General features: G+C 35.5%; 3 protein-coding genes and 1 non-coding gene across 5 annotated transcripts; 2 read left to right on the top strand and 2 right to left on the bottom strand.

The window, feature by feature from the left end:
* Positions 1-963: 963 nt before the first annotated feature.
* Positions 964-1,416, bottom strand: LOC139840867 (18.2 kDa class I heat shock protein-like). The gene has a single exon (XM_071831109.1). The coding sequence runs from the start codon at positions 1,414-1,416 to the stop codon at positions 964-966; it is 453 nt and encodes a 150-aa protein (XP_071687210.1).
* Positions 1,417-3,342: 1,926 nt separating this feature from the next.
* LOC139843205 (uncharacterized) lies at positions 3,343-6,824 on the bottom strand. The gene is made up of 15 exons (XM_071833270.1): positions 6,696-6,824; positions 6,521-6,608; positions 6,349-6,395; positions 6,132-6,221; positions 5,999-6,052; positions 5,845-5,922; positions 5,689-5,757; positions 5,448-5,603; positions 5,202-5,349; positions 5,066-5,097; positions 4,825-4,914; positions 4,646-4,750; positions 4,147-4,305; positions 3,686-3,795; positions 3,343-3,595 (listed from the first exon to the last, which is right to left on the bottom strand). Exons 1-15 carry the CDS (start codon positions 6,729-6,731, stop codon positions 3,520-3,522), a joined length of 1,338 nt encoding a protein of 445 aa, XP_071689371.1. The 5' UTR covers positions 6,732-6,824; the 3' UTR covers positions 3,343-3,519.
* Positions 6,825-6,877: 53 nt separating this feature from the next.
* TRNAV-CAC (transfer RNA valine (anticodon CAC)) lies at positions 6,878-6,951 on the top strand. Its single transcript has one exon. It is a non-coding gene; the product is annotated as a tRNA-Val (tRNA).
* A 1,523-nt stretch (positions 6,952-8,474) lies between these two features.
* On the top strand, positions 8,475-14,431 carry LOC139840860 (transcription initiation factor IIA large subunit-like). 2 transcript variants are annotated; one of them, XM_071831103.1, is made up of 11 exons: positions 8,475-8,748; positions 8,906-9,079; positions 9,440-9,625; positions 9,868-9,919; positions 9,998-10,056; positions 10,996-11,112; positions 11,693-11,806; positions 12,508-12,571; positions 12,659-12,819; positions 13,194-13,277; positions 14,120-14,431. In XM_071831103.1, exons 1-11 carry the CDS (start codon positions 8,623-8,625, stop codon positions 14,141-14,143), a joined length of 1,161 nt encoding a protein of 386 aa, XP_071687204.1. In that variant the 5' UTR covers positions 8,475-8,622; the 3' UTR covers positions 14,144-14,431. The 2 variants fall into 2 exon arrangements, with proteins under 2 accessions (XP_071687204.1, XP_071687203.1); XM_071831102.1 differs by having other exon boundaries at positions 9,868-10,056.
* Positions 14,432-16,739: the final 2,308 nt, after the last annotated feature.

Raw genomic sequence — 16,739 nt, 5'->3', positions numbered from 1 at the left:
TTGTTATACCAGTGAAATGACCCGTGGAATCACGAGTTTGTTTAAACGAAACAGTTTAATGATATATTTTAGGTATTAAGTGAATGTTAAAGTCATTTAGTTTAATGACCTGTGGAACCACAGATTCCGATTAAGAAACTTGTCGTCGTTTTTACAAACATATTGTTGTACTTAATTTGGTTAGAATAAATGAACTACATTCATTTTCTTACCACCTTCTAATTTTCATCACAATTATTGTTTTCTTTGTCATAAAAACCTACATTACAACCTTTTATTGAGATATGTAGTTCGGGTACATATGTAACGTAATTAATCTCTTTACGAGAACTCATAATAATAATAATAAGAATAATAATAATAATAAAGTTTGTTTTAAAATTGAGTATTTATATTTTAATAATAATAATAATTACATAGTAATAATTTATTTAAGCTATTAAATAATTAGTTACTATAATTACATATTTTTTAATAATAAAATATTTAAAATTAATGACATCATCTAAGTGATCTAGATTTTTTTTCTTTTTGATTTTTTTAACTAAAGAATTAGCTTCTTTTTGATTTTTTTTAACTAAAGAATTAGTCTAATAATGAAATCATTATTATAGAATTTTAATAGAAATATAAATGTCTAGATAGACTTTTGATTACCCCTTTCTGTGTGTATATATAATATATATATTCTTCTTAATGAATTATGAGATCAAATGAATTATGAGATCAAAGAAACATATGAGTTTATCAAGTAATCCTTATACTAAATCTATTATTTATATATTTCTGGCATACAAAACAGAGAAGAGAAACTTAAATCAAGCAAACATCTTATTCATTAATAAGAATTACAAAAAGTTACATCATTCTTCTTGTACACATCACCAAACAAAGGACAATTTCACTTTAAGCACTTACACAAATCATACCCATAAACATGATAAAGCTTGTTAATACACATTTTCAACCAGATATATCAATACACTTCACTTCAGGTTTCTTAACTTCGTCTTTCGGCACAGTAATGGTTAGCACTCCGTTTTCCATAGCCGCTTTGACCTGATCCATTTTCGCATTTTCTGGCAACACAAACCTCCTTGTGAACTTTCCGCTGCTTCGTTCAACACGATGCCATTTATCATTCTTGTCTTCTTTCTCGATGTTTCTCTCACCGCTTATGTTTAACACCTTTCCATCTTCAACTTCAACTTTAACCTCTTCTTTTTTAATCCCGGGAAGATCGGCCTTGAACACGTGAGCTTCTGGTGTTTCTTTCCAATCAACACGTGCATTTACTAATGCAGATGTTTCAGATGGAAGATTCTGAAAGTCTGTGAATGGATCCCAAACGTCAAGTGAAAACGGGTCGAAAATGCTGTTTCTTCGGCCCCCAAATAAGCTTGGAACAATCGACATTTTTTGGTTGATAGGAATTTTTGTGCTAATGAATTAAGTTGATCAATTTGCTTAATTTGTTGATTATCTTGGTTTGAGATTTGTGTAACGTGATTGGGTTTATATATAAGATCAGAGAACCTTATGGAACTTTCATGATTGCTCGTTTATAATGGATTAGGTATGGGTAAAAATTAAAGATGGATTATTTAGAAAATTCTTGATCGTTCCTTTTATCACAGATACTTCTCGATCATTGATCATTCTATATTTGATTCCATAACTTTCTATAGGTAAATTGTAAGACAATATGAGTTACTGATTTACGCAGCTCTATTGAGTTTGGCGACTCAACTAACAGAGCCTAAATAAAATTTCAGGCAAGATTTAAAACTCATGAAATTTGATTCTACCATTTTCATGGCACTTATTATTATTTTTTTTAAAACTTTTTCTTACTTAAAGGCCGGAGGTCCTCTCGGAAACAATCTCTTTATCCGTCGAATAAAGAGAGAAATGACTTTCTCTACTATTAAGAGTGTTTCACTCTGGGTGGAGAAATGACTTGTCTTTATTCTCGGATAGAAGAAGGATTGTCTACATCTCTCCTCCCCATACACCACTTATGTGGTATTGGGTTTTGTTGTTGTATTGAAAGCTTTAAAATATTATTAGTTATTCATATTCATTCTAAGAAAATACACGGATGGTCATGTAGTATAATTTCTACCAGAATACTACTATAGTCCTATGCTTTTTTCGACGTGAATGGTCCCTGCGCTTTTTTACTTGTATCGTCGGTAATCCCTGTTAGTAATAGTCGTCAAAACATTCCGTTAAATTTTCACATGTACGATGAAAAGAGTATTTATGATTTTGAGTATATTGCCTATTACTATATATACTAATTATGGACAACAGCCAAACAAATCATTGGTTCACATGTCACCTCCACAACCTTCTCCATATTTTACATTTACCCCTACACCTTTTTAACTTTTCAATATTCACCCTCTCATTCTTCTGTATATACTAAAATTGTGACCCATCGGGTTTGATTCGTCATAAACGTAGTTGGGTGAATTTGGGTCGGAAGAATTGAAATTCATTTTTGTGAAGATGATTTGTAGTGAATGTGTGTATATATAGAAAAAGAAAGAAATACAAAAAAAAAAAAAAAAAAAAAAAAACTGAAAAAACTGGAAAAAAAAAAGAAACTAGCCGTTTCAACGGCTGTATTTTTTAAAAATATTCAAACGGCTCCTTTTTTGTCACCGTCGGTTTTGGGTGGTTGGTGATCGACGGTGAGATCGACGCCGTCACGATGTCGACCGACGGTCAATCTCGCCGTCGATTTTCGATGGACGGTGGAAAAAATTTCGGGCACCGAGTGCTCTAAAGACTAAACGTTTTGGGGGACCATTGGCACCCCCCGCCCTTACAATCCTCCGTCACTGGCTTTACCGCTTGCTGGTCATGGGTTAGATGTGTCTAATTCGTTTTAGTTGTATGAATACATATGATGGGATCAAACCAGATATATTTACTTACACTTTTGTGTTAAAGGCCTGTGTTGCATGTGATACTTCGGTTTCGTTGTCACTGAAAGGGGAAGAGATACATGCCCATACACTGCGACATGGGTTCGAGAGTAATGTTCATATTATGACTACTTCAGTTTATATGTATGCTACTTTCGGATGTGTGTTAGAACCATGGTATCTGTTTAATCAAATGCCGTCGGAGAATGTGGTTTCTTGGAGCGTTATGGTAGCTAATTATGCTAAGAACACGGAGGCTTCAAGGCGCTGCAACTTCTTGGTCATGTTTGTAAGCATACTCAGATCCTCATCTTTATAATCAACAAGGGTTTCTTGTTTGTAGAGTTTGCAGAGGACCCTAAAGGAATTATACATGTATAGTTTCTAGCTAATAAAAATAATCTTTTATAAATGATAAATGTTGGTTTTCAGAATCTTTTCAGCAATGATTAGTCAGTAAAGAGATTAATCAAACTTAGGTTGTAACTATGATATAACCAGTATGAACAAACTGATACACACATAATATTATACAGGTCACATTTTTTGTATTGGTTTACCAGAAATGTGTTCCTTCTCCAGTTTAATGCACAGCCAAAGAGCCATCTTGCTTCATCCTGAGTAAATTACTTTCAATGTTCCGTAACACAGGTTTGTAGCTGCCATATTTAATCAATTTATGAACATAAAAATAAGTAACAAGATTAAACTTAAAAGAGGATTATGTTGAAAAGGGGAAGTAAGCATACAGGCGAGTAAGACTGTTATAGGCTTGAATAGATTGTTGAAGCTGAGCTGAGAGCTGCAAAACCTCTGCAGACAATGTCTCAGCCTTGCTCTGTTCTTTAGCCAGTTCACCCTGCATCCAACATTATGATATGCTTATTAGAGGGGGGAAATAGGCGGGTCAGATATGATTACAGTAACATTAATTCAAATATTAATCTGCTGAATATGGAGGTTTAAATACGGTAGGGTATCTTCAAGTTTGGACCCATTTCTTTTGAGCTAATTTTCTTTATTTTACCCGTTTGACTTGCTAGAGATAAAAAACAAACGCACTCATTCAGAAAGAGATGGCTTGTAACTGCACTTATACTACTAATCAACATATACTCATAAAGAACAAAACTGATAAATGCACAACCACACAAACAATGCATACACATAGACAAAGATCGGACCATCTTGAGAAGATCATATGACTAACCTTTAGAAATACAACTTCAGCAGTATAACTCTCATTCAACCCTTCTTTGTTTGATTCTGTTATACCTCTGTGACTCTCAGCGGATATATTAGCTTGTTCTGTTCTTAATTTGGCTAACATGCTGCGCAGATCCTCATTCTGTTTTAAACAATCTTTTACCTGCATAGATCATGAGCAAGACATGTTAGGTAATGCAGTTCACCGTTTGAATGTGAATAACATGTAAAATTGTACAGGTGTGGTCGGGTAGGGTTTTGACCTATAACATTATTTGTCCTGATATATAACATTATTTGTCCTGATATAAAAACTTTTTTGATATTATGATTCTGGAGAGTTAATGCTTTATAACTACACTTTAGGGGACTTCCTATTTTCGACCCATATCCTTTCAAGATATACCCATTCCATAGTCAATGGATCAAAACTTACATTTAAATTTCTTCAAATGAAAACAAGTTTATGATGAATGGTTAAGTTAGTAATTTGTACAATTTACCTGATTTTCCCAGTGTGCTACCATGCCTGTTGCCTCTTGATAAGCTGACGATAAGCTAGAATTCTCCTCAAACAGCCTTTCTATCTCGGAAGATTGTGAATCAATCTGTACAAATGAATATAAAATCTCAATATCATAACAGGATGTTGACAATACAAATTTTAACTTAAAAGTTGAACCTCCAATAGTAGCTTTTGTCTGCTGCTCTCCAATCTCTCAACAACAACTGCCATATCATGCGACTGCTTCTCAAGTCTCTCCTTGTCTTCCTACAAGCATCAGACACACGTTCTAAGGAAAAATCAAAATATATAACTGTGGTAATACTGTTAATATATAGCCACTTGACATTTAAAAGTTACTTTACAACAAAATCTGGACCACTCAAGAGTGCATTTGATTCCTTCTACTTTTTCTTACCACTGTGAACTGGGATCCTCTTTCAGAAGTTCCTGCATCACACACAAAATAGTCAAAACAAAATAGTCAACTAAAATCCTTTGAATACAATTTAATCATTTAACCAGATATTGAAATTTTTTGAAAATTCTGTTACCTGAAGCCTGTCTGGACAAGACTGCTAGCTTTTCTTCCAATTCATTCTTTTGAGAAATGATGGCAGATAACTTCATTTGTTCCTCCGCTAATTGCTGTTGCTCTTGCCGCCTCAACATTCCCTCTTGCCGCCTCAGCATTGACTCTTGCTATTGATTAAATAAAGGATAGTATTCATCAAAAATGTTTTCTTTTAATTTTCTAAGCAACAACACATACAATTAATTCAATTCAAACTCATTCTAACCTCCAGTTGGGACTTTAATTCAGCAAGTTCCTTCTCAATAGCTTGCATATGATCAGGTGGGCCTCCCCTCGAAGCAACAGAACCAAGATCACCACTAATTGCTTGTTGTTGAAGCGAATTTAATTCAGCTCGTAGTGCAGCTGCATCTTCCTCGGCCTATTTAAACAAATTTATATACAAATAAACATCCATCAAATCCAAAAGAATCAATATAGAATACATATTACAGTCACTTATTTACTCGATATTGCTCTTCTTCTGCTTCCTTCATACGCTTCTTAAGTGCTCGAACCTGTGCTGAAAAATCCTCCTACACTAAAATATATCTGTTAATTCTAGTATATATAAAATGGTGAAACTCCATTGCACAAAATAAAAAACAATAAAATCTCCATACCCTCGCAACAACTGCTGCATCTTTTTCCATTGCAACATCCTTGAGAGCTCTTCGTAATGAAGGTACCGTGTTTTGTTCCTGCAACGATAACAGCATTAATCCTATATTAAAATTTTCATGCACAAATTAACATCTACCTATATTTGACACATACCAAGTCGTTCACACGCTTCCGAAGCATATCACTATCCACTTCATTAGAACGAAGCTAAATCACAAACAATATCATAATAATCGTTAACACCATTAATCACATATTCCAAAATCAACAATGATAATATTCACACCTCAGAGCTAAGTTTTTTATTCTCTTCATCCAATTCGACATTCCTTTTCTGTAACTCCTGTATTTGTGTTACCAATCCACTAATATCACTCTGCAACAAAATCATCAAACAACACACACAATTTAAATTAAAATTTTCATATCATAACCAAATCCTAAACAATTTAACCTAATTGTTAATTAAATTAGATAACACGAGATGAATTGAATTAAGCAACCTCAGAGATTCCACTTCCGCTAGCGGACTTTTTGATTCCAAAAACCTCTGATACGTTAAATCATGACACAGATCCACGCGAAAATTGAGAAGTAAATACAATTATATATGATATACATACATACATACATATATACACGCGATTATACGATATGTGTATAGAAAATGGTTACCGGTAGGGTTAGGAGGTAATGTGAGATCAGGGCCAGATGAGGTCTTGTTTAATTTTTGAGCTGCTCTTTTTTGACGGATTTCTTCAAGCTGTTGTAGTCAATAATTATGTAATTGATTGATGAAATAGAACATGAATTGTAACAGATTTGAAATTAATTGAATAAATAATAATACCGTTCGGCGACCGAGAGATGCATGATGCGATGCCATTGCTGAGAGAAAAAAAAGGTTGGTTGAGGTTTTTGAGCTTTTTGACGATTGTGGCCTGCTGTCAACAGGTAACGGCGGTGGGTTAAACGGGGATCAAACAATTTAGGAATTAATATATATTGAAAATAACAAATCGCTAATAAGTTGTCTGGGTGGTGTAGTCGGTTATCACGCTAGTCTCACACACTAGAGGTCCCCGGTTCGAACCCGGGCTCAGACATCAATTTTTTCCTTGATTAAAGGAACTCTTTAGTGTTTAGATTCTACGCATATTAAAATTAAAATTAAAATTAAAATATTTAAAAAAAGGTAATCCAATTTAATGTTTTTTTTTTTTTTTTTTGGATAAGCGAGGAAACCACATTGGCTCCCTCATAGAAGGTAAAACCTCTATTAATTGCGCACTCGATTGAAGGTAACACCAATGGTTATCGAACACTAGCTCGGGTCGAACCAAAGGTTCAAACCCATGGTTACCAGTAGGTTACCCGAGGTTTTACCTTTTGTTTTACACTCGATTGGTTTTACCATGTCGTGAGACCTTCAAAGACCTACTATGGCTCCATCATAGAAGGTAAAACCAATGGTTACCGATAGGTTACCTTTTTTTCTTTCTAAAGACTATGTCGTTTCTTTTTTTCCATAATAGGTAGCCAGTGATCCACTCGATTGCTTGCCAAAGTTTGAAGTAGTTGTTCATATTTGACGAGCTAGTGGTACCCAAAAACGACGCACTGTAATTCGAAATAGAAGAAGGATTAGAGGACCATCATCTTGATACACGAGACCAAATATCGACCGCGAAAATGCATTGAAACAGGATGTGTTCTGAGTTTTCAATGTGATTGCTGCAAATTGGACAAAGCACTGAATCGAGGTCCACTCCTCGTTTGTCTAACTCACTAAGAACCAGTAACCTATTAAGCTTGGAACGCCAAATAAAGACGTCGAGTTTTTGTGGAACTAGATTGTTGCACATGGTTTATAAAGATCCATTCGTCCCTGGCGATATCTTGGTATTGATCAATTCGTTTAGAACCGAAGTAATGAAGCGACCGTTGTTACCTCATCGATTTTAGATTAAACGATTCGAACGCTAACACTTTTTGTAAACCACAAAAAACGAAGAAACAACAGCTGATCGAAGGAATCGATGGAGGAGGACGCGTTAACTGGCCAGAAAAATATTGGGGATTTCGATTCATGAAAATTGATTGTACGAATTTGGAGGACACATAATCGCTGGTTAGAAATTGAAGGAAACGAAGAGTAGTTTTTTTGTGAAACAAAGAAGATGAAAGCTAAAGGAGCCATCCCCAGAAAGTATCTGGCCTAACCAACAAATATCTAAAATGTTAAAAGATGAAATTACCCCTAAAATTATAATATTTGTGTGAAACCAATGGTTTGAGTTCTAATGATATATTATTAATCAGATAATATGAAGGTTCTACCATCATGTGCAACTCACATGACACTATTAACGAGAAATTTTGACGAACGGCGGGGTTAGAGAATATACGTGCAAAAATTGTAAATTACAAGGACTGCCTGAGTAAGAAAAATAGTACAGGGACTACACGTGAATCTGTACAAATTACATGGACTATTCATGTAATTATGTCTCGTAAATTATTTCTTGGGTCGGTTTGGATGTGAAAATGGGAAACAGCTATAGTAACAAAGTGATGGTATATAAAGCCACGTCAAACATATAAACGGATGCAAACCTATTTATATTCCCGTCTTTATTCCTTTTTCTGCTCTGCTATCCCCCCAATCTCAATCGTTGTACACTTCCAAGCCCTAATTAAAATCTTCCATCAATTCACCTTCTCAATTCCTAAATTAGGGTTTCTATTTCACTCCTAAAGTTTTACCGATCATCGTAATGGCCGGTTCCACCTCCACCAGCGGTGTTTATATCCAAGTAATTGAAGACGTCATCAACAAAGTTCGTGACGAATTTATCAACAATGGTGGTCCAGGTGAAGGCGTTCTCAGCGAACTTCAAGGAGTGAGTGTTTTAATTACAATTTTCGTTCGATTTCTGTTCATTTCGGTAGCTTAGATCTAGTAATTAGGGTTTTCTTATTGCTCGTGTGATGTGATCTAATTGAGGTGATATGAGGCTGTTTGGATCTGTTGTTGTGAATTTTATGCGTTTTGTGTAGTTATGGGAGTTGAAGATGATGCAAGCTGGGGCGATAGTTGGTCCTATTGATAGATCTGCTGGGGTAAACTCGATGGTGCCTGGGGCTGGTTCAAACACGGTTCATGATCTCAATGTGCCCTACGAAGGGGCAGATGAGTATGAGACTCCTACTGCTGATATGCTATTCCCTCCTGTAAGTTATCTGCTGTTGAAATTGAATGCATATGAGAAGTTGTATGTATTTGTAGTGGTGTTTATTGATGCCTATGCTGTATTATACTATAATTGGATGTATAGCGTATAGTAATAGCAATACATAATGGATTTATGAGCTCAATTCGCATTTATTATGCAAAAAAGAATAAAGGTTGTCGATTGTCGAGGTTTAAGAGGACAAAATGGTCATTTATTTAAGATATGGTTGTTTTTTATAGTGTATGTCTACTATATAGGATGAAATTTTGGGATGTCTTTATTTTAATCATTGTTTGTACTTTTGTTGCTGGTTTAGTTGTTTTACTAAGCTGACGGTTGTTTGTGGACACCATTGCAGACTCCAATGCAAACGCCTTTGCCTGGCCAAACACCACTACCGGGGACTGCTCCTACACCTTTACCGGGGACAATGGACAATTCATACAACATAGCTACTGGAGGTACTCCCATTACGCCAAGTGATTATTCCTCTGTAAACGAGAATGGAGCTGCAGACAAAGTTGGGCGGCCTAGCACATTCATGGCAAGTGCTTATTTATTTTTTTCACCTGTTATGTTAAATATGTTGTTGGCTATCTTATTCTATTTATCTGATATTTATTTTTTTTGCATTTGGATGTTCGTTGGGGTTTCATATAACTACAATATCTACTATGTATAATATACTATATACTTATACTATTTAATTTATAGAAGAGGTTTATTGGATGTAATTTGTTTTCTGATTGAAAATTCTGACTCTATGAACTCTCATCTTATTGACAGCAACCACCATCTCCATGGTTGAACCAAAGGCCTAATCTCGATGTGAATATCGGTAAAATCTCTTTCAGTGCTGATATTATATACATGCATGATTTAAATGTGCTATTTTCTAAACTGGATATTGTTGCAGCCTACGTGGAAGGCCGTGAAGATCCTGAAAGAGTAGCAGCAAGTCAACCAACAACCCAGGTTACCATAGTGGATTTGTTGTCATTTATTATCTCCTGATTTACTTTTTATAGAATCTCCTGGTTTACTTTTTATAGCTCTTGTGTCGGTGTAATTTTTTTCTAGACCCTTATTACATGAATTTATACTCTCAACTACTTTTCTGTCTTATGTGGTAAATGGTGGGGTTGGGGTAAAATGGAAACAACATAATTTGCATAGATACATTGGTATCACAAGAAAGCAAAAGGTCAACAGTTTACTAGAATGTGTGTGTCATCATTCAAGTTGTCAAACTGTCAATAAATGTGCTATCCTTTTCCTAACGATGTGAGAGAAACACCCTTATACTCCCCATGCTGACAACTTTCGATCTTCGTATTCATGTTAGAAGCCCAACTGGAATAGATCCTGGTGTAATACATATCAGATGTACTATATTCCGGTCATTTTTAGATGCTCAACACAATATTAGTTCTTTTATCTTTTTAAGGATTGTTTTTTCTTGAATAGCCTATTTAAGAAAGAAAAGAACATTTGTTTTCATCATTTATTAATAATTGCTTATATGCGAAAGTGAAGGGCATAAAATAAAAGAAAACTATTTGGAGGTATACTACAATACTAGAAACAATGAACCAGCAAGTAGTGAACTTTGCACTCTATATTAATTACAGCCATAGTTCTGAATAATAATTACTACACTTGTACATATACTGAGTCAGCAATTTGTATTGCACACTTGCATCATTAATGCTCTTTCTATGTGCGTAACAATGGGAACATTTGTATCTCGAGAGTAATCTTCAAAATATCAAATTGATTTTGGCAATCCTCAAGTGAATATTACAGTTGGTTGTTGTGTCTACAACTTACACAAATGATCTGTTTGGAATTTTTTTGTTATTTTTTAATATTGTATTTCATAAAAGTGCTTGTTATTGATCGTAATTATTTTAGGATTTCTTTCTTTTATCTGGAAAGCGTAAGCGGGATGAGTTTCCTCCTCAATATCGTCCAGGTGGATTTATTCCTCAGCAAGATGGAGCTGCAGATGTGATAGCTGATACATTTGAGGTGATATTTCAATATTTCATGGTGTCCAATCCAACTTTAATTTCTACATGCTGACATCATGACATATATGGTGTATTATCCATTATTGTAGTATATATTGAGGATACTATATACAATATTTATCCCAGTGAACTTGCACAAATCTTACTTATCATCATGAAACTTTTGTTCAGTTAACACCTACACACGAGCCTGAGTTAAAGATTGATGTCCTACCTTTGGTGTTATTAATTATGACAATGCTTAGAATTATTATTGGAGAAAACATTACCTATTGTCATTTGGCAAAGTAAAATCCTAATTTGAATTAGTAACGTCTTGTTTTTCGTATGTATTAAGCATTCAAATGAATCCATGATATTAATAAGCATCAAATTAGGTTTTTAATGCTTGGACATATTGAGTTAATGCGTTCAACATTGCATACATGCTTCATATGAGGACAGAATAAAGACATATTTATTGGAACATGATTCATGAATGATGTGCTTTTATGCATTTTTATCGCATAATCTGTAGGCTATCTTTTTAATTTTTGGCATCATATGATAAATTATTGGGTATATATTTTGTTTATTAGGTTGGTCAAAGCAGCAATCCTCAACATGGTCATGGACTTGCGCTGTCTTCTAGGATTCCTCAACTGGATGGACCTATTCCTGATCCCTATGATGAATCACTTTCTACACCAAATGTAAGCATTTCTCTCTTGTTTCTACCAAATATCATGCAGGTCAAATGGGTCAGATATGTTGAATGTTGTCTAGAGTGTATGTATAATGTGTTAAACATGTCTTCCAAAAATTTAGATTAGCATTGATTGATATAATATAAATTCTGTGATATATTTAACACTATCAATTTATTAAAAATATTAAGTTAGCTGGATAAAGTGATTACGTCAACCCAACTAGACATGTTTGACTAGTTTAAATATGACCCGTCACATCCATACCATTATTAAGTTATTCCAGGGGTTGACTAGTTTAAGCATGCCTCTTACATAGAGGTGGTAGTTTCGACCCCTTACCTTGACTTGAGTCAATGTCTGTTAAATTCTTTATTTCAGTGGGTCAAACAGGCAAAAAAATTTAACTTTGCTGAAAAGGGAACATGTCAAATGGCGGGTCAAAAATTGCCTGAAGGTGTTCTCAAATGCACTTGAAGTAAAAAAGAAGTGTGACGAAACTTAACTGTATTTGAATCACTTGCTAACCTCGCCCTTTTTGCCACACATACAACACTTGCACAATTACACAATACCTATAACAATCATGACACTACATTCAATACATTTAAGGGGACTGGTATTGTAATATGTTGTTTCATCAAATTATTATTCTCGTGAAGCGATATGTGTTCAATTACTAACTAATTCATATCCTGTAATTAAAGATATACAACTATCAAGGAGTTGTAAATGAAGACTATAATGTAGCAAACACCCCAGCTCCACAAGGTAAACTCGTCGAACCAAATTTGTCTGCATGTTTCTGTGTTCATCTTGGTCTAAAATCATTGTTTCATGTTGTTGCAATCTGTGCAGAGCTACAAGCACCAACTCCTGCTATGGTTAATCAAAATGATCTTTTAGATGATGATGATGAAGAGCCTTTGAATGAAAATGATGACGATGATGATCTTGATGATGTGGACCAAGGCGAGGAGCTAAATACTCATCATTTGGTTTTGGCTCAGTTCGACAAGGTATGTTACCCATGTTCTATGATTATGAAGTCTGTGTGCCACTCTTTTTTTTTTTTTTTTTTACTTTTGGCGGACCATTTCATGCAATTTGCATTAATATTTATGTTATCTTTACCAACATTTTACTTCTAAAAAGGTAACAAAGGTAAAAGGTAGGAAGGCGAGTAATCAGACCCCATACTGTGATGTAAGCAGCTGAGCTGTTTCCACTCCTTCCTTGGGCACTACAAAATATTCGTCCTAGACGGGATTCGAACATGAGACTTCTAGCAAGGAACTCATATCCCCAACCACTGGGCTATCTTGTGATGGCTCAACATTTTACTTTTATCATTATTTATTTATATGTCATGAACAATATAACTCGTTGGCAGGTGACTCGTGCAAAGAGCAGGTGGAGGTGCACTCTCAAGGATGGCATTATGCATATAAACAACAAAGATGTTCTGTTCAACAAGGTTTGTTATGTTATTTAACATTAGCATTTTTTCTACAAATAAAAATCTGCCTCAAAAGTGAAATTCTGCCTCGATGCATTTGTTCAAATTCTAAATTTACTTCTCATCACCAATTTACTTTTAGGGGCTATTGCCTGTTGGTTTCATCAAGTTGTAAATGGTGAGCGTCTCAGCCAACTAGTTGGTTTTGGTGACTAGCCCGTCTCGTGTCGCCCAAAAACGTCTAATAAGTGGGGTCAATGTTATTCAAAGTCGGTCTGGGTCGGTCAAAGTCAGGTTGGTCAAACTTAGGTCAAATTTTTAATATTTTTATACCAAGATTTTGTGCCCTTGACTGACTCGACTCATCTATGTCTTGCGACTTATCCAACCTTGGGTTTGGTTTGGTAACATTCTCTTATTTAGTCAATCTTGGAAAGCATACAAGTGAGATCCAATAAATAGTTCAAACTAAACAGTTCCATAGAGCCTCCTGTTTTCATTAATGTTCGATCTTTATGGGACAGGAGGTCGCAGTTTCAGCTTGTTTACTTATGAATAGGTTGTTAAGGTAATATCAAAAAAATACGTTGTTTCCCAACCTTCGATGGTACCGCCAACATCGTCGTGAATTGGGTTTTCTCCTAACGCGTGTGTGGGTGACAAATGAGAGCATTCAATGTCGATATCGTTGTTAAAAAAAAATTCATGTAATTATATTTGGCACACTAATCATCTCAAGATGTTCCATAGTTGTTGCTCTTTTTGTTAGCCTACCAGTACCTAATACTGCCTATTTGGCACATATTTAAGTAATCTTCATTATTCTTTTCTAATTTTTTGATTATCGTATACTGTCTCAGGCAACTGGGGAGTTCGACTTCTGATTATGGGAGAGATCTGAGCACTAGTCAACCAAGGGCGTAGAGCTATCATCGGATAATTAAAGTAGTGATCGTCTCTTTTAAGTGAAGAATCTGAACTCAATTGACGTAATTGATGTTTATGATGTGAAAAGGCCTACCTGATGTATATAAAGATGAAAGAGTTTTTTGTTTGGCCCTAGTATTTATTGGCTATCTTTAGTCCCATGAAAAAACACACATGTATTTCATGGGACAAGTAATTCAGGTTATACCCTTCGGGTTTTGGTGAACCTTTTACATTAAACTGCATCATTGAATCTTTGATTCTATGTTATCTGCTTTGGAAATAGTTGGGTTCTTACCATATCAAAAACAACCAAGACTCGTACGCACCCACCCACCCACCCACCCACACACACTGCCTCATCTATCTAAAACGTTTCTCTCTCAATTTCAATCTTCACTTTTACCGCTCATTGTCGTCTACTGTTCTGGCCATCGGCTTCTGCTGGTGGTTCGACTATTCGCTTGTTTTTCTTCTCCTTCCCTTCCCATTTTCTTCCGGTTTTTGACAATGTGGAGAGGGTTGGTGAAGGTCTCCGGTTACTTTTACGAGCTCACAGATACTTTTCTTGAGTATTCAGAGGGAAGTGGTGGTCGTCGTAGGGTGTTATCGTGCGCTCTTCTCTTTTTTATGGATTTCTCTCTTGTTCTGTCATCTCATTTTTTCGACGTCTTTTCTGGCGCTCTTCTTTCGATAATGGCTTAGCTTTCTCTTATTCTCCGTTCTCCGCGAGTTATAGGTTTGTGATTGTTTGTTACACTTGTTTGGGAGTGTACGGTTACTCGTCAGTGTGCTTGTTGTCGAAGCTCAACAGGTGACTTTTGGTCACCAGTGTTCGCTTCTTTGGTTTAACTCACCAGTGTTTAGTCGGGTTTGATGGTGACAGGTTGTTTCTTGACCCTTCATTGTTCTCAACTCTCGACTTTCTCCTCTTCTCGGTTCCTTCTTTCCCTGTCCGGATTTCTCAACGACGGTGTTTGCCCTGGTGCCGTTGCCTCTGACTAGATCTATTTTCCTTCTCGCATCTCGGTCTTATACTCCACTCTTCAAATGGTTGTGGCTTCGGGTTTTCAAAGATGCTTTTGGTATCCACAATATTTGGGTGGCAGTGGTTGTTTTTTCGGTTGGGAAACCGGTGACCTAGTACTTGATGTTCAGTGTACAGTCTGTGACGAAGTTCCTTTTTTGAATATGATTGGGTGATTCCTAGTTCGGTGTTTTAGATTTGGTTTGCGATGGGCATTCATCGCTTATTTTGTTGTCTTTGTTGCGGGTTGATTTCGGCTTTGATGATGTTAGATGGTTGGGGATCTCAAATGATGTGTATAACATGTTGGTTCGTTCATTTGGCCTATTTTGCTCAATTTGTTTCTTTGTAATAGTTTATTTTGGTTTGTTTAATTGGTGTTTGGTTGTAATGTTTTGCATTCAAAAGGGTCTAGATCATTGGTGTTCAATGGAACGTTAGATCATTCAGACGCTGGTCGAAGTATTTTGTATCAATTTATATCTCGGGTCTTTATAATTCAAAATTTTTTTTTTCCCAACAAAAAACAAATGTGTTCTCTATGGAGATTTGTGGTTACTATATGCATCGTTTGATTTTACTTTTGTTCAGGTTTAGTTTGGATGAAAATTTTATAAAAATGCAACTTTTCGGCATTTAGTGTGTACTTTCTTAGACCACTACTCCCATTGAATCCTATGTGGCACTAGCACACTGCTTGTTATGGGGCATGATTAGACCATTCGTATTGGTGTAAGATGACGCCGTTTCTTGGTGAGGTGGCAGGAAAGAGACACCGGAAATGGCCATATCCAAGCGTCAGTCAAAGGCGTTTGGTGGTGGTGCCTTCGAAAGTGACGAGGACAGCAACGGCTGTCACTTCCACGTAGCAGCTGTTGTGTGGTTTTTTTTGTGCAGCTGTTGGGAATTAAAAAAAAAAATTGATTATATATATATATATATATATATATATATATATATATATATATATATATATATATATATATATATACCTATCCATTTTAATTTTATACACACACACCTTAATTTCCTTCTCATTATCTTATCAAAAACGTACAACCTACAATTTTATTCACAATGGATAAAACATTCAAGATGCTCGAGTTTCTCATGGATGATTCGGGTGCTGAAAAAATTGTTAGTTTTGTTAATAGTATAACGGAAGAAGAAGTCGAGGGAGAAGCAAGTAGTTCTCGAGTCCCTCGATCCCGGGTTTATATTGCTAGGGATCGTGAAGATGCGGCTATAATGTTATACAATGATTATTTTGCAGAGTCACCAGTGTATGCCGAAAAAAATTTTAAACGACGTTTTCGAATGAGTCGTCGGTTATTTCTTCGAATTGTTGAAGGTATATCTAATTTTAATAGTGCCGTTATTCCTGATTATTTTATGTATTTTAGGGAACGTCCCGATGCAACGGGCCGTCAAAGTTTGACAATTCTCCAAAAGTGTACAGCAGCCATATGGCTCAAAAACGATTGCACTAATTCCTAACGGCTATATTCAAACTACACCTTCATCAA

The sequence above is a fragment of the Rutidosis leptorrhynchoides genome, chromosome 4, assembly GCF_046630445.1.
Source record: "Rutidosis leptorrhynchoides isolate AG116_Rl617_1_P2 chromosome 4, CSIRO_AGI_Rlap_v1, whole genome shotgun sequence".
Lineage (NCBI taxonomy): Eukaryota > Viridiplantae > Streptophyta > Magnoliopsida > Asterales > Asteraceae > Rutidosis > Rutidosis leptorrhynchoides.
Note: the sequence above shows the minus strand (reverse complement) of the source record. Positions and strands in the feature narration are given on the sequence as shown.